The sequence below is a fragment of the Trachypithecus francoisi genome, unplaced genomic scaffold, assembly GCF_009764315.1.
Source record: "Trachypithecus francoisi isolate TF-2019V2 unplaced genomic scaffold, Tfra_2.0 Lachesis_group13, whole genome shotgun sequence".
NCBI lineage: Eukaryota > Metazoa > Chordata > Mammalia > Primates > Cercopithecidae > Trachypithecus > Trachypithecus francoisi.
The window spans coordinates 51,219,522-51,242,128 of NW_022681458.1; the positions used below are offsets into that span (position 1 = coordinate 51,219,522).

Here is a 22,607-nt window from a genome sequence, read left to right on the forward strand (position 1 = left end):
GAAGAATACCAACATTGATTGAGAGATCCATCAGGCACTACATGAGGCGCCTTCGATACCTCTTAATTTGCACCTCATGGTCACTCTGTGACATGTTTTGGTATTTTCATTTTACAGATGAGGAAAGACCCAGAGAAGATAGGAGAAAGTTGCTGAAGGACACATATAGCTAAAGTGGTAAAATCAGAATTCAAGCCCCCATATGTCTGCTTCCAGGGCTCATATTCTACTTCCTTTATTACCATGTTTTTAAGAAAGTTAAGGAAATGACCCCATGGATAATGCATTCAAGAGGTGACTACATCTGCTGATGTTATACACATACCAGTCATTTGTGCCCCGCAGCGATGGACACTGTAGTCTGTGGCTCTTGTCAGTGCTTCTCAGATTATCTGGGGTGATGGACCCGTTTCCCTCAGTTCATCACAAGTAATACTTTTGTAAGATACACTAAATTATTAGAAAAATGAAATAATCTTTAAAAGACATACAGAATATAAGCACGATGATCATGTCATGACAACAACTTGCCATACATATTTTGAAATGTCTAATTTCTATGTTGTCACATACCAGCAGTAGTTTGACAGCACCAGTCCTTGAGCACACTTTGAGTAGCACTGGTCTACATGTTATTTTTCTAAGATGCCACTGATCTTTTCAAGAAACAAAAAAAATCCTGACCTTTTTCAAATATAAGTGTACGATTTAGAAGAATGGCATTCTGCGCTGACAATTGGAGAGAGTATGGTATATAATTTGTTAAATGATTATAAAATTGTTTTCTTTTGTTGACACCTCTAAGAAGATAAAGAAAAATGAAAATTATGGAATTTATAACCTCTCTCAGCAGACTTTTGCACTTTATGGAATTGTCATCGTCATCATTTTTTTTCCATCTTCCTCCACTTAAGTTTTGTCTAATTTTATCTCTTAACTAACTCATATCCCCAACCACTTAATGTTTACAATGCATGTTGGAATTGAATGCCTTACTGTACACCTTACTAGACATAGGTAAATATGTATAGTATGGCACTGTAGATTGGGAGAATGGAATATGATTATAGATTTAAATGGCAATAAAAGAATAGAACTAGACCCTGATTGGGGAAATGAGACAGCACTCCTCCTGCCCCGAGCACTTTGCTACACAACAATGGCAGTATTTATGGAGCACACACTGTGTCTCAGATAACTCATTTTAAACATCAACCTGTAACATACCTACTGTAATCACTTCCGTTCTACAGAGGTGGGTCCCGAGGCCCAGCGATGTTATATGTGTGTGTAAGTTCTCACTGGCAGAGCTGGGACTCAAATGCAAACTGTGTGACTCCAGGGTGCACACTCCTAACCCCAACATTGTAAGGTCCTTGGGTTGCCATCTGAAAACTGGGACTTTCCTGGAGCCACAGTGGGGGACAAGTGGTCCTATATTAGCTGCCTGAAGCAGATGGCAGCTGGTTGAGAGTTAGGTACCCAGCTGGACTGGCACTTAGCTGGACTGGCTCACTTTCCCCCCATGTTAGACATCAGCAAGTTTCCAGTTACTCCCTTATAAGAAGCCACAGTTTGTCCTGGCATAATGTAAACTACTTTCTGAGATCTGACAAACCACTCCCCCCTTCACCTAGGCACCAGCCTCTCTCCCAGCTGCTCCACGGTTTGGAATTCTTAAGCCAGATATTCTCAAGGCTTTGCTAAACAAGCCCAGGAGTGGTTTGGGGCTTCAAAAGTAGCCTTTGTCTTGTCTCCATGCTCCAAAGGGCTGAAGAACTTCCAAATGGAAAATCACCTCTTTCTTCCGTATAGTCACTGTCAAAGCATACCCTCATTTTCACAGAATTAACATAATCTTAAGCTCTAACCTCTCACACTGAAGCTGAGGAAACAGGCCCAGAGATCTCCCAAAGGTGATCTCTTTCTTTATACCCATGCTGTCCAATATGGTAGTCTTGAGCCACGTGTGGCTATTTAAAATTAGAAACCTAATTCCCCAGAAAATTAGCCACGTCAGTTGTTTAATAGCCACATATGGCTAATGGTTACCATACTGGACAGTGTAAATCGAGAACTTCCCATCTTCCCAGTAAGTCCTACTGGACAGTGCTATTCTACGATGCCATCACCTTGGTTACAGAGCTGTGGGTGTGTCTGCTTTCCCTTCCTGATTCCCATGGCCCTGGCCAGAGTCCCTACCAACCTCTGGGTTTCCTGTGCAGAGTTATCAGTCCAGCCAACTCACTTGCAGCGTGTAAAGGATCTGGTGTACCTACATTTCACAAAGCATCAGGAATTTGAAGGATTTCTAGAAATCTAGGAATATCTAGAAATCCTAAATGGAAATACAACCACACACATACACATATCAGGCATGTATGGTAATGGTTCAGGCTGGGCTGCTTTACGGCTTCCTCTGCCACAACAGATGCAGGGAATGGCCTCCCTGCCTCCTGGGGTGGGGCAAGGTGCTTAGCGGACTAGGGCTTGACATTAGGAAGATTTGAGTTTGAATCCTGGCTTTGTGACCTTGATCTCATAACTTAAACTGTTAGCTTTAGAATTCTCTTACTTAAAATGGGGATAGTGATAGGAACACCTCGAGTTTTTGTTCAGGGCAAAATGATAATCTCAGCACACTACAAACACCCAATATCCATGGATGTGGTTCCCTTTTCCTAGATTCCCTGCTTAACTCCAAATTAGTGGAGAGGAATATTGCCTAAGTAATGGTCTCAGTACCTCAGCAGTACTGGAAGGAATTGCCAATTAGAGGGACGCTATTAGCCAACTGTCTATGTGACCCATGGCAGGATTAATAAGCCAGTAAAGCAGCGTTGCTCTTCCTGTGAATTCCTTAACGCTTTTCATGAGGTTTACTGCCTGCTGGGCAATGTATGTATTATAATCTATTCCTACGACTTGAGGAATAGTTTAATAATTAGCAATTAACTGCTTTGGATCCACACAAGCTCAGAACTTGCGTAATTTACTGTTTCTACAACCATAGGAGAAAGAGTAGGAAGTAAGTCATTAAGGCAGTGATTACCAGCCTGGGCTCTGTGACACCCCTGCGTGTGCTGAGGGATCTCAAGAGGGGTTACAAAATCTCAAATCAAAATTTAATTTGAATTCACTTTAATATTTTTTAAGGTAGCATATGGCACTTTGGGGACAGGAAGAAAAAGTCACAAAGTCCGCAAACCCATGAAGGTGTCAGCTCACAAGGCTGGGAATGACTGCATTATAGATTCTGCTGTCACAGTAAATGTTCCATAACAAAGGCATGTTGAATTTGGTCTCATTGATTACAGAGTAAAGGACTTTTGTTTGGTCACATCTTTATCATTTAAGAAACATTTAAAAATGGTATTTATTTATATTTCAACATGTCAGCTGTGCATTTCCAAAACAGCAGGCTTTTCAAAGGAATAAATCAGAACTGTAAACACAAGATACAGTATAAGTTTTTGACTTCCTACAGTCAGTTTCACAAATCCACATACTGTACATTCATAGGTGAGGTTCAGCCTGTCACCCATTTCTTTATTTCTATAATTACACAAGCATAATAAATACATCTGATTTTAAAGGTCACTTAAAATGAGTCAAAATTTACAGTACAGTACATTTCAGTTCAAGTGCAAAAAATAACTATTTGCTGAATTCTATTTCAGTTATTTTATTTTTAAGCTGTGTGGTGAAGCTAGACATCCAAGTGTAGAATTTCTTACCCCAAATGCAGTACTGGGCAGAACTATTGTGTCATGGAGAAGCCCTCACTTTACAATTGATCCTGTCTAATCAGGGTCAAAGGGTAAGGTGAGTTGCTCATTTCTAACTGTTCTTTTCTTTCCTCTCTCGCCTGTGCTCATCCACAGCTATTATAAATTATATAATTCACCTTTAGTCAGCTAAAGCAGTGTTCCCTTTTCCACACTCCCCCCAGGTTTTCTGTTAACCCCTACTTGATTTTGAGCGGCAAGCTTTACATGTGATCCACGCAGCCATTGTTCTGGCTGCAGCTGTAACGTTTGCAGTTGCATATGTTACACTGTCCAGTGTCTGACTGTGTCTTCATGAGAAGGAATATACTGAGATTTTCTTTCTTTAGTCATTGGAAGGAAAGTACAGTTGCTACTTATTGCCATCCTTCCCATTCATGGTTTCCTATTTACCACCTCTTCCTCACCAAAAACAAAACAAAACTGACCCAATATGTAATTTCTAAAAATTGTATCCCTCCCCCAGGCACTTAAATCTTATACTGTGATTTGTAAATAGTACTGCTTATTTGATGGAACTCTTAGGAATTCAGTGATTTTTGTGTGTGTTTCATTCCCTCAGCTAATTAGAGCCTGAATCACTATAAGATAGTAAATAGCAAGACAGGCTATTTACATTATCAATATTATCAATATATGTAGTAAACTCTTGTCTATCAAGCCACAGGATACTGAGTTGGTTGGTTGACTTGAAATAATCCCTCGTTTCTGTTTTTTTCCTCAAAGCCCATTTAAAACAAAAGGCATTTTTAAGCTCAGCTTAGCTTGCAGTAGTCAATAATAGCTTCTGTTGCTCAAAGAATTATTTCCATTATATACCATACACATATAAAAATATATTTGCTAAAGATATGTAAAGTTTCTGATGAAACTTTTAACTTCATTTTTTAACTTTAACTTTTAACTTTATTTTTAACAAAAGCACATGTGCTACTAACTTTTATCTGGTTACTTTTTAAATATATCTTGTAATTTTTTAAATGGTTCTCTTCAAGAAAAAAGAAAGTCTAGATGAATTCTATCTCTTCCCAGTTTGTATTAAGAACCAAATAATAAGAATAAATAATCAGAAGAGGGACATTATATCCACATTCACCTCAAAACACTTTCACTCCCTCCACTTACTTAGTGTAACTGCTGGTTTCAACTCTTACTGCACTGGCAGAGAAATTCTATCATCTTTAACCTAACCAAACAAAGAACTGAAAGTCCTCATTGAACTCCATTTCCCTGTTGTAATTCCAAGGGGATTACGAAAGTTTACCTTTTCCTGCCAATATGTACTGTAGCTCCTGTGTGTGTGTTTCCGTGTTAATGAGTTTAGATATTTAGAAGCATATGCAGTGCTGTGCTCCTCCAGGGAAGGCGTATCCTGGCTGGGGGGCCTCGCCCTGTGTCCTGGCTGAGGAGCCTGATTCCATGCAGGGTGTGAGATGAGCAGGATGCCCTCAGTGTCCTCCTGTGGCCAGCTGAGCCTGCTGCTCTTCACTCTCCTCTGTGCGCGGGTCCACACTGGGGTGAGCAGGGCTGGTCTGTGTCTGAGATGCTGCTGCGTCAGGGGATGGCAGGTTTCTACTTGGGTCAGAGTGAGTCTCACATGGGACAGGCTGGGCTCTACCAGCAGGAGAATTTTCCCTGTTCTCATTGGTCCCCTGGAGGTAGAAAACAGGAGATGCCCCATGATCAGTGACAGCAAATAAATCCAACTTTTTATATATGCTTTTAAGTAAGATTGGAAACATGGGGAGATCATCTGGAAGTGCCCATTTCAGGGACCAAATAACAGAGTAATAAGGATAGAATGTCTTACCTTTCATCTCCTTTCCTATGTGCAACTGCCAGAGCCGCATGAAAAACACAAACACTATAAGCAGACGTGTCTTGTGGAAAAAGGAACATTACTACCAAAATGTCTGTTAGTACTTGGTAAACAGTTTACATCAGCAAATATTTGCTGAGCCCCTAGCCATGTGGCAAGTCGCTGGGCAAGCACTATGGAATAACTGAAACTCAGGCCGCTTGCTAAGACCACGGAATCCAAGAGCCAGAAGACACTTTGTCTAACAGAAGTATGTAAGGGGTTCTCATCCTCATCCTTGGAGGCAGAGCTGGGAGAGAATGTCCTGTAATTAAGAGTCCTGATGTATATTTGGTATTTCAAAATGTGCACCAAAAGTTAGATAAGACAGAACATCCACATAAAAAAGTGAATGTAAACAAGCACTTGTGTAACCAACTGTAAATAACCATGAGTATAACATCACCAGCAGCAATTTCCATAAGTGCCATATTGGTTGTACAAATAAGAAAAAAATTTAAATAGATTCTCCCCCAAATTAGTACCTATCACTTTTTAGCTGAGCACCCAACAGAAATGTTCATTTCTGTGGTTCTACAATGTAAGAAAAAGAAACTTAGTATAATGACTTGTAGGAATAACTACAGCATACCTGCCAGTTTTTATTAATCCTAACATACCAGGAAATTTTTATTTATTTATTTATTTATTATTATTTTGAGAAGGAGTCTCGCTCTGTCGCCTAGGCTGAAGTGCAGTGGCGTGATCTTGGCTCACTGGAACCTCCGCCTCCCGGGTTCAAGCAATTCTCTGCCTCAGCCTTCTAGAGTAGCTGGGATTACAGGCACCTGCCACCATGCCCAGCTAATTCTTGTATTTTTAGTAGAGACAGGGTTTCACCATCTTGGCCAGGCTGGTCTCGATCTCCTGACCTTGTGATCCACCCACCTTGGCCTCCCAAAGTGCTGGGATTACAGGCGTGAGCCACCACCATGCCCAGCCCAGAAAAAAAACTGATTAATCCTAACATGCCAGAAAAAAAAGCCACATTAAAAATTTAATGTGGCTTCTATGAAAATGAGGATGAATACACAAAGTAATGAAAATATTGCTACTCAAGCAGCAGATATTAAAATCATCTTTCTCCTGTTTCATCATTTTGCTTTAAGGTATTAAAATCCTGTATATGCTTCTCCCACCACAATGTCTGGTTCTTGACTGAGCAGAGGAATTATATGAGTTTATTATCTTGATAAATTAACAAAAAGGATCATGCGTGGACTGGCAATGCATATGGCTATCAGTAAAGAACCATATTTGGTTAAAATTTCACAAAGATTTTATGTCAGCTTACGAAGTTAAGATTAATTAGTTCAACAAATTTTCTGAAAGGGGAACTACTCAAATTACTCTTATTTTTAAATCTTTCCCCTTTATTTTTTTATGTGTCCTCTGAAGCTACTCCAGACAGAGTTCACATGACTTACCAAGTAAAAGGGAGTGATTATTATAAAATGGAGGAACTGGGTCCATTTCTTTGGCTAAATGATTTATAGAAGTTACACTCATTTTCCAAAGTCAGGATACACCTGTACAGTTATCCACACCTCTATCAACATGATTTAACTACTCAGGAAAGATCACTCCTCTGGGGACAAGAAAAATCACTTTTAGACTTATTTTTCAGGTGAGGCCACCTGCACAACCATAATTCCACTGAGTTAGGTGTCCTATCATACCCATACAGTGGCTCAATTAATTCAATAAATATTTATTGTGGTCCTATAATAATATATAATGCCCCCCACTAGAATTTTGGAATTACAGAGATTAATAAATACGGTTCCTGAAGGCATGAACCATGTATTCTCCTTTCAGCTGGCAACCGTCAATACTGAAATTTAAAACAAATATACAATGAAAGAATGGATTTATTTATTTTATTTCTTTCAAGAAGTGAAAGAATCATATCCTCTGAAGTTTTCCTGAACTCCATAAGGCAGAATATTCTCTCTATGGGACCTTGTATACACCCTCTTTAACTCAGTGTTCACAGAGTACTGAGATTGTTTGCATGTTTATTTTCCCCACCAGACTTTCAATAAATCTTGTTGAATGAAAAGTGAGTAATTAAAACAACTGAGCCCAGTTAAGGTATCTTGAGTGACAGGTAATACTGCTAGCCCAGCAAAGGAACTGTACCTGTAAAGGCTGTATCTCAGAAGCACGGTTGTCTCTTGTGAGTTGCATCATCTCTTTAATTTGGTAGAGTGCATAGACAAAGGTCACCCAGGGAGAAGAGCTGACTCCCCAGGCTGGTTTATTCACATCTTCCTGTTCTTCCTGGTGCTTAGTTTTCTTGGGTGGAAGTCTGGGCTCAATGCGTGGCATGACATCTTCTGTCTGTTGCTGTACCAAGTCGATGGTTGCTATAGGAACAGGACTGGAGGGAACAGGAATTCTTTCGGCCAACATTGTCTTGTCTGGAGAGAAAATAATGTTTAAACTATTTTTCAGCATTTTCTACATGTTTGAACAAAGGTAAAAATAAATAAACCAAGAATCCCATATGCCCATTCCAGAGTGCTTGGTAATATTAATAAATTGCTGGTTACCAATGACTTCATTACTTGGTGCAAGTACTGAATCAATGAACGTGATGATTATCTTTGGGTCTCTTTATAGGGCTTAATAGACATTAACATATATACTTAAGAAATCTATTTTTCATTTAACTTAGAACATCAGTGGGACATAGGTTATAATGAGTGTTGCCTTAGGCCCATTTACAGGATTATGATTAAAAGACAGGCATCAAAACAGGAAAAGCCACATGATAGTTATTTTTTTTTAAAAATTTTTATTCCCATAGGTTTTTTGGGGAACAGGTGGTAGTTGGTTACATAAGTTCTCTAATGGTGATTTGTGAGATTTTGGTGCAGCCATCACCTGAGCAGTATACAATGAACCCAGTTAGTAGTCTTGTATCTCTCACCCCCTTCCCACCCTTTCCCCTGTGTCTCCAAAGTCCGTCGTATCATTCTCATGCCTTTGCATCCTCACAGCTTAGCTCCCACTTATAAATGAGAATATATGATATTTGGTTTTCTATTCCAGAGTTACTTGACTTATAATATGGTCACCAATCCCATCCAGGTTGCTGTGAATGCCATTAGTTCATTCCTTTTTATGGCTGAGTAGTATTCCATTGTGTATGTATGTATGTGTGTGTGTGTGTATATATATATGTTTGTGTATATATATGTATGTATGTGTGTATACACACACACACACACACACACACACACACTACAGTTTCTTTACCCATTCATTGATTGTTGGGCATTTGGGTTGGTTCTGCATTTTTGCAATTGTGAATTGTGCTGCTATAAACATACATGTGCAAGTATCTTTTTCATATAATGACTTCTTTTCCTCTGGGTAAATACCCAGTAGTGGGATTGCTGGATCAAATGGTAGTTCTACTTTTAGTTCTTAAGGAATCTCCATACTGTTTTCCATAGTGTTTGTACAGTTTACATTCCTGCCAGCAGTGTAGAAGTGTTTCCTTTTCACCACATCCACACCAACATTGATTATTTTTTGATCATTTGATAATGGCCATTCTTGTGGGAGTAAGGTGGTATCACATTGTGGTTTTGATTTGTATTTCCCTAATCACTACTGATGTTGACCATTTTTTCTTGTTTGTTGGCCATTTGTGTATCTTCGCTTGAGAATTGTTTATGCATGTCCTTAGTCCACTTTTTGATGTTTTTTTTTTCTTGCTAATTTGTTTGAGTTCTTTGTAGATTCTGGATATTAGTCCTTTGTTGGATGCATAGACTGAAGATTTGCTCCCACTCTGTGGGTTGTCTATTTACTCTGCTGACTGTTCCTTTTGCTGTGCAAAAGCTCTTTAGTTTAATTAAGTCCTATCTGTTTATCTTTGTTTTTGTTGCATTTGCTTTTGGGTTCTTGGTCATGAAACCTCTGCCTAAGCCAATATCTAGAAGGGTTTTTCTGATGTTATCTTCTAGAATTTTTAGTTTCAGGTCTTACATTTAAGTCCTTGATCCATCTTGAGTTGACTTTTTTATAAGGTGAGAGATGAGAATCCAGTTTCATTCTCCTACATGTTGCTTGCCAATTATCCCAGCACCATTTGTTGATTAGCGTGTCCTTTCCCCACTTTATGTTTTTGTTTGCTTTGTCAAATATCAATTGGCTGTAAGTATTTGGCTTTATTTCTGGGTTCTCTATTCTGTTTCATTGGTCCATGGGCCTATTTTTATACCAGTACCATGCTGTTTTGGTGACTATGGCCTTATAGTATAGTTTGAAATCAGGTAGTGTGATGCCTCCCAATTTGTTCTTTTTGCTTAGTCTCACTTTGGCTATGCAGGCTATTTTTTGGCTCCATATGAATTTTAGGATTTTTTTTTTCATCGTTCAGAAGAATGATGGTATTTTGATGGGAACTGCATTGAATTTGTAGATTGCTTTTGGCAGTATGGTTATTTTCACAATATTGATTCTACCCATCCATGAACATGGGATGTATTTCCATTTGTTTATGTCATGTATGATTTCTTTCAGCAGTGTTTTGTAGTTTTCCTTGTAGAGGTCTTTAACCTCCTTGGTTAGGTATATTCCTAAATACTTTATTTTTTGCAGCTATTATAAAAGGAGTTGGGTTCTTGATTTGATTCTCATCTTGGTCACTGTTGGTATATAGCAGAGCTACTGATTTGTGTACATTAATTTTGTATCCTGAAATATTGCTTAATTCATTTATCAGTTCTAAGGCCTTTTAGGAGGATTTCAGGGTTTTCTAGGTATACAGTCTTATCATCAGCAAACAGCGACAGTTTGACTCCTCTTTACTGATTTGGATGCCCTTTATTTCCTTCTCTTGTCTGACTGCTCTGGCTAGGACTATGTACTATGTTGAATAGAAGTGGTGGGAGTGGGCATCCTTGTCTTGTTCCAATTTTCAGAGGGAATGCTTCCAACTTCTCCCTGTTCAGTATTATGTTGGCTGTGGGTTTATCACAAATGGCTTTTATTTCATTATGGTATGTTTCTTATATGTTGATTTTGCTGAGGGTTTTAATCATAAAGGGATGCTGGATTTCATCAAATGCTTTTTCTGCATCTACTGAGATGATCATGTGATTTTTGTTTTTAATTCTGTTTATGTGGTGAAAGACATTTGTTGACTTGCATATGTTAAACCATTCCTGCATCCCTGGTATGAAACCCACTTGATCATGGTGGATTATCTTTTTGACATGCTGTTGGATTCGATTAACTAGTATTTTGTTAAGGATTTTTGCATCGATGTTCATCAGGGATATTGGTCTGTAGTTTTCTTTTTTTGTTATGTCCTTTCCTGGTTTTGGTATTAGGGTGATACTGGCTTCATGGAAGGTTTTACGGAGGATTCCCTCTTTCTCTATCTTGAGGAATAGTGTCAATAGAATTGGTACCAATTCTTCTGTGAATGCCTGATAGAATTCAGCTGTGATCCATCTGGTCCTGGACTTTTTGTTGGCAATTTTTTATTACTGTTTTAGTCTCACTACTTAGTTGTCTGTTCAGGGTTTCTAATTCTTCCTGATTTAAGCTAGGAGGGTTGTATCTTTCAAGGAACTTATCTCTTCTATGTTTTCCAGTTTATGCATGTAAAGGTGTTAATAGTAGCCTTGAATGATCTTTTGTATTTCTATGGTGTCAGTTGTAATATATCCTGTGTTTTTTCTAATTGAGCTTATTTGGATTTTCTCTTTTCTTTTCTTGGTTAATCTTAATGATATATCAATTTTATCTTTTCAACCAGCTTTTTCTTTCATTTATTTTTTGTATTTTTGTCTTTCAATTTCGTTTACTTCTTGTCTCATCTTGGTTATTTCCTTTCTTCTGCTGGGTTTGGTTTGTTCTTGTTTCTTTGTGACCTTAGATTGTCTACTTGTGTTCCTTCATACTTTCTGATGTAGGCATTTAAGGCTATTTCCCCTTATCATTGTCTTTGCTGTATCCCAGAGGTTTTGATAGGTTGTGTCACTATTATTGTTCAGTTCAAAAAATTTTATTTTTTATTTTTATTTTATTTTATTTTTGAGATGGAGCCTTGCTCTGTTGCCCAGGCTGGAGTGCAGTGGTGTGATCTCGGCTCACTGCAAGCTCTGCCTCCCAGGTTCATGCCATTCTCCTGCCTCAGCCTCTCGAGTAGCTGGGATTACAGGCACCTGCCACCACGCCCAACTAATTTTTTGTATTTTTAGTAGAGACAGAGTTTCATTGTGTTAGCCAGGATGATCTCAATCTCCTGACCTCGTGATCCACCTGACTCGGCCTCCCAAAGTACTGGGATTACAGGCGTGAGCCACCGCACCCGGCCAGTTCAAAGAATTTTAAATTTCCATCTTGATTTTGTTGTTGACCCAATGATCATTCAGGAGGTTATTTAATTTCCATGTATTTGCATGGTTTTGAAGGTTCCTTTTGGAGTTAGTTTCCAGTTTTATTCCACTGTGGTCTGAGATAATACTTTATATAATTTCAATTTTCTTAAATTTGTTGAGACTTGTTTTGTGGCCTATCATACATCTTGGAGAAAGTTCCATGCACTGACGAATAGAATGTATATTCTGCAGTTGTTGGGTAGAATGTTCTGTAAATATCTGTTAAGTTCATTTGTTCCAGGATATAGTTTAAATCCATTGTTTCTTTTTTGACTTTGTCTTGATGACCTGTCTAGTGCTGTCAGTGGAGTACTGACATCTCCCACTATTATTGTTTTGCTGTATATCTCATTACTTAGATCTAGTAGTAATTGTTTTATAAATTTGGGAGCTCCAGTGTTAGGTGTATATATATTGAGGATTGTGAAAATCTGTTGGGCAAGGCCTTTTATCATTATATAATGTCACCCTTTGTCTTTTTTAACTGCTGTTGCTTTAATGTTTGCTTTGTCTAAGAATAGCTATTCCTGCTTGCTTTTGGTGTCCATTTGCATGAAATGTCTTTTTCCACCCCTTTACCTTAAATTTATGAGTCCTTATGTGTTAGGCGAGTCTCTTGAAGGCAGCAGATACTTGGTTGGTGAATTCTTATCCATTCTGCAATTCTGTATCCTTTAAGTGGAGCATTTAAGCCATTTACATTCAACGTTAGTATTCAAATGTGAGGTACTATTCCAATCATTGTGTTATTAATTGCCTGTATACCTTTTTTTTAATTGTATTTTGTTTTATAGGTCCTGTGAGATTTATGCTTTAAAGAGGTTCTGTTTGGATGTGTTTCCAGGATTTGTTTCAAGATTTAGAGCTCCTTTTAGCTCTTGTAGTGCTGGCTTGGTGGTGGCAAATGCTTGTAGTTCTGGTTTGGTAGTTCTTAGAGTGCTGGCTTGATAGTGGCAAATTATCTCAGCATTTGTTTGTCTGAAAAAGACTGTATCTTTCCTTTATTTATGAAGCTTAGTTTCACTGGATACAAAATTTTTGACTGGTAATTGTTTTGTTTAAAGAGGCTGAACATAGGGCCCCAATCCCTTCTAGCTTATAGGGTTTCTGCTGAGAAATCTGCTGTTAATCTGATAGGTTTTCCTTTATAGGTTATCTTGTGCTTTTGCCTCACAGCTCTTAAGATTCTTTCCTTCCTCTTGACTTTAGATAAACTAATGACAATGTGCTTAGGTGATGATCTCTTTGTGCTGAATTTCCAAGGTGTTCTTTGGGATTCTTGTATTTGGATGTCTAGGTCTCTAGCAAGTTTTCCTTGATTATTCCCCCAAATGGGTTTTCCAAACCTTCAGATTTCTCTTCTTCTTCAGTAACTCCAATTATTCTTAGGTTTATTTAACATAATCCTAAACTTCTTTGAGGCTTTGTTCATTTTTAAAAATTTTTCTTTGTCTTTGTTGGATTGAGTTAATTCAAAAACCTTGTCTTTGAGCTCTGAAGTTCTTTCTTCTGCTTCTTCAATTCTATTGCTGAGACTTTCCAGAACATTTTGCATTTCTCTAAGTGTGTCCTTTATTTCCTGAAGTTGTAATTGTTTTTTATTTATGCTATCTCACTGAAGATTTCTCCCCTCATTTCTTGTATCATTTTTTTCAATTTCCTTAAATTGGACTTTACCTTTCTCTGATGCCTCCTTGATTAGCTTAATAATGGATCTTCTGAATTATTTTTCAGGGAAATCAGGGATTTCTTCTTGGTTTGGATCCACTGCTGGTGAGCTAGTGTGATTTTGGTGAGGCAGGTTAAAGAACCTTGTTTTGTCATTATTACCAGAATTGTTTTTCTGGTTCCTTCCCATAGGCTATGGCAGAGGGAAGAGCTGGCACTCAAGGCTGCTGTTCAGATTCTTTTTTCCCACAGGGTGTTCCTTTGATGTAGTACTCTCCCCATTTTCTGAGGGATGTGGCTTCCTGACAGTCAAGCTGTAGTGATTATCATTTCTCTTCTGGATCTAGCCACCCAACAGGGCTACCAGGCTCCGGGCTGGTACTGGGCTGTCTGCATAGAGTCCTGTGATGTGAACCATCTTCATTCAGGTCCCTCAACTGGATACCAGCCCAATATTTGGCCTGTCTCCCAGGTCCTGCAGGAACAATCCGCTTCCTTCAGAGGGTCTGTGTATTCTCTCAGCTTTCCTGGTATATTCCTGCAGTAGTTCTGGAGCAAAAGCATGATGCAAGTCTCCACATGCTACTCTGTCCATCTGAGTGGGAGCTGCAACCTAGCCCTGCCTCCTATCCACCATTTTCCTGATAACACTCTCCCAGAACACAAGTGTTTTAAAAATTAACCCAATACCATATTCTCACTAATCAAAGATGAGTTAAAATTTGATTGCTTATTTTTATGTTTCTTACATTGAATGTTTAATTAATGATTTTAATTTTTTTGTGATTAATAGCGAAGATATTCAAGTCCATAAATTTTTCTCAAAATACAACTTTAACTACATCTTATAACTTTGGGAGAGCCATGATAGCTATTTTTATTTGTCTTTTACAGGAGGCATGGACTGAGGCTGTGTAACAGAGAGAATCCATTTAGGATTATAAAAGAACAAAAGTAAGAAAAAAAAGTATTGGTGTTTCTGAGTAACTCACTGAAATTAAAATCTGTCTCTGAAGCTTCTGTAACAAGCAAGTTTTTCTCTTCACAGAAGCATTTCAGGGCCTGAGGCTAATGCTCCCAAAGGATAGGACACCCAAAGAAGATGAGCCCTGTTCTGGGGCGAAAAAGCTGAGCAAGAATATTTTCATCCTCCTGGTTGACCTTTTTCATAAAAAGTTCAGTCAGCTCATTCTCATCTACACATTAATATTTGATATAACCTCCTTTTTGTAGAACAATCTTAATAAAGGCCATCCCTGGTTCAGAGAAAACTTCAGATTTCAGGTCTCAACTTTTTTTTTTTTTTTAACAAATGAAGGTAAGGCATAGAGAATATTACCATTCACTCCCTATCCCTAATAGCAAAATGACTGTATAGCCTATACGTACTTGACTTAAATTTGAAATACCTTTAGAATACCAGAGAAACTGAAAACTAATAGTTCCCTAGGACCTTGCACTATAAAACAAACAAACAAACAAAAAACAAGAAAACCCCAAGCTACTTAAAACAGTATTTTTTCTACGTAGTAGGTGGATCTCTTTAACAACAGTCCACATGAATTCATCGATACGCCACTCAGAAAATCGAGCCAAGTAGGCCTGTTGTACATTCTGTACCACTTCTAGGCTTCTCTGGGGCATGTGTTGACTTCCCATGGCCTGAACTGTTAGGAATATTAAGAACGAATGGAAATAATTACCTTCTTCCTCATCTGGCACTGCCAGCCACTGGATCAGGGCAAAGAGCAGTAGGATCACCAAGCAGGCCATGCCGATTCCTCGGAAGGTTGCAGCAGCCCCTATAAAAACAAACAGCACTCTCTATAGAGTAATTCTAAGAAATGCAGATAGCGCTCATCTAAAACCGTCAATTTTCTAAAGATCAAAGCAAAGGAAGCACAGCTTGGGACAAACCAGAGAAGTGTTTGGCTATTAGCTCCACATAATGGAAAAACACAGGGCTGGGTACGTGTCAAGAGACCCAGGGCTGATACTGGATCTGCCATCGATCGATTATAAAACTGCATTTATATAGGATTATTTTTCAGTGCCTTTCACCATGACTCATACAATTCAATGGCGCTCTCCTCTTCATATGAAAAGGCCATTTACCCAATTATCAACTAACAGCGCTATTAATCTGTAGTTGGAAGAGCAGTGCTCAAATAATGCTATAAATGCACACATTTCCTGGGGCCCATCTTATATATTAATAGATGACTGAGCAGTTAAGATTCCTGGAGCAGAATAATCTCATTCCTATTTCAGCTCCTATGTTTCTAATAAGAAAGATATGACAAGACAGACAGATTTTATTACCATAAATGTAGTAGCATTACCAAAGCCAGCATATGGTTAGATTCTTCTGGTTCAAAATCTCCTAATGGAATAACAATGATGACTTTTATTTTCTTTAGGATTATTATCAGCAGGTTTAAGGTACCTTATTTTAGACTAAAAGCACTCATGCTAATTCATTTGTTTGGCTCCTTTGAGGGATCTCTGTAGCATCACATTAAGCTGATTGTCAGAGGAGTGTGCAGTTACAGACTGGCTCAAATCAGCTTAACAATGTAAGCATGCTGCTTTTCAATATGACTACCATGAAATCTAGAAAGAGATTATGAATACTGGAATTTAGCTTTGGGCAATCTGAAGTAATAATTGGATTGTTTATTGAGGTATTGCTGGAAAAAAATGTTTTAATTATAGAAAAGAAAAAACGGGAGAAAGCCATTCTTACCAAAATAATTGACTAACACGCCTCCAATCATGGCACCACAGCCTCTTCCCAAACCCAAGTGAAGGCCCTGCAGGATGCCCTGAGCAGATGTCCTCAGCTCAGGGGGAACAGCTGCACTGAGGTAAGAAATGCATGCTGCCCAGATGGCTGCGTGTGTCACTCCTGGAGAGGAAGAAGAGCAGGAGGGATTGATTGGTTACATTTCTTAGGCTACTCTGTATTGAAATGTGAATTATTTAACTAGGCACCTATTTTTAAGATTTGTCGTGGTAAAATATACATTAAAAATTTACCATTTTCACATTTTTAAATGTACGGTTCAGTGGCACTGAGTACACTCACAAGTACAGCTGTCATCATCATCCATCTCCAGAACTTTTTGACTACTACAAACAAAAATTCAGTGCCCATTAAACCAGAACTTACACTCACCCCCTGTCCCATCCCCTGACAACCACCATTCTACTTTCTGTCTCATGAATGTGACTCTCATTCATTTTGTTCATCTTTTCATCTGTGGATAGACATTTGGGTTGTTTCCTTCTGCTACTGTGAATAATGCTGCTATCAACCTGGTATGCAAGTATCTGAGTCCTTGATTTAAATTCTTTTGAGTGGCTGGGTTCAGTGGCTCACACCTTTAATCCCAGTACTTTGGGATGCTGAGGTGGGCGGATCATGAGGTCAGGAGATCGAGACCATCCTGGCCAACATGGTGAAACCCCATCTCTACCTGTAGTCCCAGCTAGTCAGGAGGCTGAGGCAGTGGAATTGCTTGAACCCAGGAGGCAGAGGTTGCAGTGAGTCGAGATCACGCTGCTGCCCTCCAGCCTGGCAACAGAGCAAGATTCTGTCTCAAAAAAAATTCTTTTGAGTATGTAACTAGAAATGCAATTGTTGGGTGATATGGTCACTATATGTTTAACACTTTGAGGAACTACCTTTTTTCCACAGTAGCTGTACCATTTTACATTCCCACCTGAAATGTATGAGATATCCAATTTCTCCACCTCCTTGCCAGAACTTATATATATATATATATATATATATATATATATATATATTTTTTTTTTTTTTTTAAATAGCAGTCATAATGAATGTGAAGCAATTTCTCATGTTGTCGATTTGCTTTCCCCTAATAGCTAGTGATGTCGAGCACCTTTTAGGTGTTTATTGGCTATCTATATTTTCTTCGAAGAAATGTTTATTCAAGTCCTTTGTCCACTTTTTAATTGGTTTGGCTTTTGTTATTGGGTTGTAGGAGCTCTTCATACATTCTGGGCATTCATCCCATCTAGGGCACCTACTTTGACATTAGGATTATTTCTACTTTTCCCCATTATAATTAGTATCATGATTAACATTGCTTTTTATATACCTTGGATTATTTACATTGGCTATAATTCCAAACAAGTGGGATTAATGATTCAAAGGATATAACAATTTTTATATTTTGTTTTGTTTTGTTTGAGACGGAGTATTGCTCTGTCACCAGGCTGGAGTGCAGTGGTGCAATCTCAGCTCACTGCAACCTCTGCTTCCTGGGTTCAAGTGATCCTCCTGCCTCAGCCTCCCAAGTAGCTGGGACTACAAGCGCCCACCATCATGTCCAGCTAATTTTTGTATTTTTAGTAGAGACAGGGTTTCATCACGTTGGCCACTTTTGTCTCGATCTCTTGACCTCATGATCTGCCTGCCTCAGCCTCTCAAAGTGCTGGGATTAGTGAGCCACTGCACCCAGCCATGCTTTTTAGTATATAGTTCAATAAAAAAAAAAAAAATGAGTGCAGAAACAATTTACCATGTCCCATTACCAGTTTTATATCTTCACCAGTTACTGGAATGACAGGAAGATGGAGATAACAGGTGGAAAAATGGTCATTATTATGCAGTAACTGCATTGTCTGAATTAAAATCTTCATTAAGACACTGCTTTAAATGTAAAAACCAGATATTGTCACAACAGGTTTTATAGCTAGATGGGATTAAGAAATCATCTGGTTCCATCTAGATTATTCCCTGAGAAATAGTCTCATTTGGAGATAATATCATCAGAGACTCTTAACTCATATTTTGGAAAATTAAACTAAAAGATCAAAATTATTTTAAAATTTGATCTGACAATAGTCTGCCTCTGACCAGAATGGAATAACAGGGACTAAATTTATTCTCCTTCCTCAAGTAACTAAAAAACTGGACAAAATATATGAGGCAGTGGTTCCCAAGGGACATCAGCAACAAGGACAGTGGTCCCTGAGAGATGGGAAGCAAATGAAAAGCTTTAGTTTACTGACTGGTGAGAGTCTGAAATCTGCAGGGCAAAAAAGAGAACTGCCAAGTTGAAGACTATAGCCAAGAGGTTAGGGAGCCAAGGTGGCTAGAGTTCCAGGGCAGAATGCCAGAGAGGAGACAGCATCATAGGAAGAAAACTCCAGAGATCTACAGAGGGCTCCCCTAATGTATTCAGCAGAGTACTGATCAGCAAAACATGTGCAGATACTATCCAGAGTGAGGGAAAGAACTACCTGAAACCATTTCAGAGAACAATACCCAGAACCCACACAAGGCGGGGAACACTTCTTCCCACCAGCTAAACTGGAACAACTCATGATTCCTAGGATTGGTAGAGTACTCTGAACAAAGTCTTTTGTTAGTATTATGAAATAATTAGCCCTAGACTAAACACTGCTCTTGTCTCATCTACGTAATCTTAAAAGACCCAAAAGGATCACACTATTTCCAAGTAACTTAGCTGTGTCCCAGAACAAAGCTCGAGAATATTTATAGGAAGACAGAAAAGGCCAACACCCAACCAGGTACCATTCACAATGTCCGGCATACAATAAAAAAATTATCAGGGATGATACTACTTAAGTCAGTCCATAATGGAATAAACACTGTTTTTACTGGGCACATTAGATCGTATGCCTCACAGTTGATGAGAAACATTAAAATAACTTTCTTAGGTTTTATATATGTTTCAGTCATCATTTTAACTAGGTTTTTTTTTTTTTAACTACTAAATTGGACCAGATGATTAGCAGTAGCATACACAATTAATTTCCTAAAAAGTCAAATCATGTGTTTGCTTTATCCGGCAAAACAATTGCAATACCCTAGATAATGCCAGCTTTCTCAAAATTGAATAATGCCTGGATAGTCTTAATTATGAGTATTTACACCATAGTACACAATGGGAATAATTTTAAGTATTGTCATTTCTATTATTAAAGATGATTCTAAGTCCATTTCTTTTCAGATATGCAGATTTTTTTTCATTAACCACACTAGAGGAAAAACTCAAAAATATTCCAAGAAATAAAATTAATGTATTCAAAATTAATTAGATTCAATAGCAAAATCCATCATAGATTTGGAAATCATTTCTTAAAGATGAATTACTGAAGACCTGAAACCACATCAAATGGTAGTAGGTTAACTTCAATGCTGATGCCAACCCTATTGTTATGTGTATGTCTAAGCAATCAATTGCAGGATTTACAAGCAACGAAAACATTAAAATATATTTAGTATAATTCTAGATTAAAAAAAATTCTAGCAGTTATTCTTTTAAGTGTGAAGGCTTGGGCACACACAAACTCTTCCAACAATAGGGTTTGTCTCTTTTTTCCCCTCTCTCAGAAATTCTAATCATTTTCTAAAACTTTGAGTGTTCTAAGATAATTCAATCATTTTCCAGTGGGATGACTTAAGTCAGGATGCTTTTAAACTATTCTTAGAATTTACTGACTAGTATTAAGTGGTAGTTGTAAAAGATTTTCTACAGTTAGACTTCTAGTTTCTATATTGCTTTTGAGACTGATGAGATAATTGGGAATTACATTCTTTAAATTAACTCAGGGCATTAACCGAAGGAAAAAATAGTAAAGCATAAAAACAAAATTTCTGATACTAAAAGCAGAAGAATGAAAGCCACTCTGCTTGTATGCTCTGACATTTTCCAGGGAGGATATAGGATTAAAATTGATTTCCCTAAAATAACTTACTTTAAGATATCATATAAGTGGAAGAACCAATTAAATTCATTTCATTTCTTAGAGAGGAAACTAGCAAAACTTAGCAATCCATAAGAAGGGACTGAATTAGAACATCATCTGTGTATACAAAAGACAGTTGTGGAGTTGCAGTTCTTGTTCATAAACTGGAACATGCAACTTTCTACTAATCTTAATAATCTGAAACTCTTGCCAGTGTTTTTACTACAGTTGTGTTCTGATTCTCTAGTTTTAAAATAACCAAAAAAAAAGCAACCTAGAAACTTGAAAACCCTCCACAATTTCCCATATTTGTAAGACAAGATTTAGGAAGTCTTAGGAATTGTGCTACCAAAAACGACATTCCTGTAAAGTAGAGCAGATGAAAGATATTATAAACTAGGAAAATAAAAATGCTTCTACTTTCTTAGTTATTAGAGAACTGTGAAAAAGTAGTAAATGATTATTCTTTAGGTGATGAAATAAGCACATTTACTCAGTGACATGGGTAAGTGTGTTTACACTAGAGTTACAAATGTTTAAACCTTTTTAAGTATGAGATAACTGAGTTGGTAGATCAGTCAAAATAAAAGCTATTTTGACTGACAACAGTAACAAGGGCACAGGAGCTGACTCTCCTTGCAGTATGTGTTAATCCTTCCATGGCTACTTGTCATAAAACTAGTGAGCCTTCAGTGGCAATTCAATACCAACTCACATAACAGGTGCTTAAATATATTGATTGAGAATGAATGACTCTCAGAGACCAAGTAGTCCACACAAACTTAGTTTCTCAGTCCTTCCTTACCTTTACTGGGATCCCCCAGGATTAGGTTTGAGGCACAATGAAAATCAAGAGATATATCCACACTACCTACTTACTGCCAAGACTTTTCTTTGGGATACATTACATTTGAATAACCTAGAATCATTAAAAATAATTATGAGTAACATTCATTGTTTTCATTAATTTTTTTTTTTTTTTGAGACGGAGTTTCACTCTTGTTGCCCAGACTGGAGTGCAATGGCATGATCTCGGCTCACTGCATCCTCTGCCTCCTGTGTTCAAGCGATTCTCCTGCCTCAGCCTCCCGAGTAGCTGGGACTACAGGTGTGTGCCGCCACGCCCAGCTAATTTTTGTACCCTTAGTAGAGACAAGGTTTCACCATGTTGGCCAGGATGGTCTTGATCTTTGACCTCGTGATCTGCCTGCCTTAGCCTCCCAAAGTGCTGGGATTACAGGTGTGAGCCACTGTGTCCGGCTCTGTTTTCGTTAATATTATCACATCAGCTTACTCTACATGGAATTGTGCTGTTTTACACAGATTATTGAATCTATTCCTCCAATGGGTACAGTACTATTTTTTCTTCATTTTCCATAAAGGAAACCAAGACACAGAGATATTAGATGCCTTGTCCAGAGTCACACAGACAACAGAGTTGTTGAATAGGATTTGAACCCAAGGTGTCTAAGTTCAGAGCTTGGGTGCTTAAATATTATACTCTATGTTTTCAGAACAATTATTAGAAGTATTCTATAGTAAATGTAACTGAATACTTTGAGAGATTTTGTTGTTAATATCAAACATGGCCCACAAGCTACCAGTTTAAAAGATGATATTCTTAATAACTCTTCTCCACCCTTTCTGAAGAGCTGACATGTCATTTATTGTTTTTTAAATGTTCCAAATAACTCTTTACCTTATAACACTCAACACTGGTATCTGATTCTACAACATGCGTTTCAAAATTGTTCAGTCTTGGCCCACAAGAATGCTCTACTGAAATAAATGTCATGTATGAGCAGGAAAAAAAGTCCTTTCTTCTTAAGGAGACAGCTGCTCTTTGTAAAATGTTGCTTGGCTTGGGAAAATCACATTATAGTGGCTGGGAGGAGTGAGAACTGACACAGTACTAGGGAACTAGGATTTTTTTTTTTCTTGCTTCTGCCACTGACTTAAGCTTACTGAACAAAACATAACTATCCCTTTAGCATTGGCACACAGAATCAGCTGTGACAAACCTTTTCCACGAATAGACCAAAGTATACATTGCAATTGGTTCTGGGATTTAAAAAAAAGCTTCTGAAAGATCAACTTGGTGAAAATCAGTAAGAGACTATTCTTCCTAAGGAAAGGCCTCCA

The 22,607-nt window shown here is 38.0% G+C and overlaps 2 protein-coding genes across 6 annotated transcripts in view; one reads left to right on the plus strand and one right to left on the minus strand.

The window, feature by feature from the left end:
* The window catches only part of NEMP2 (nuclear envelope integral membrane protein 2), a 33,873-nt gene extending 29,425 nt beyond the window's left edge, over nt 1–4,448 (plus strand). Inside the window, exon 10 of the mRNA XM_033230841.1 lies at nt 118–4,448. Within this exon, the coding sequence (XP_033086732.1) occupies nt 118–121 (4 nt within the window). The 3' untranslated portion in view covers nt 122–4,448. The remainder of the gene's footprint in view (nt 1–117) is intronic.
* The window catches only part of MFSD6 (major facilitator superfamily domain containing 6), an 86,648-nt gene continuing 67,403 nt past the window's right edge, over nt 3,363–22,607 (minus strand). For all 5 annotated transcript variants that reach the window (XM_033230830.1, XM_033230833.1, XM_033230832.1 and 2 more), the window contains 4 exons: nt 16,468–16,629; nt 15,425–15,523; nt 7,789–8,069; nt 3,363–5,440 (listed from right to left, as the gene is read on the minus strand). In XM_033230830.1, the coding sequence (XP_033086721.1) occupies nt 5,237–5,440; nt 7,789–8,069; nt 15,425–15,523; nt 16,468–16,629 (746 nt within the window). In that variant the 3' untranslated portion in view covers nt 3,363–5,236. The remainder of the gene's footprint in view (nt 5,441–7,788; nt 8,070–15,424; nt 15,524–16,467; nt 16,630–22,607) is intronic.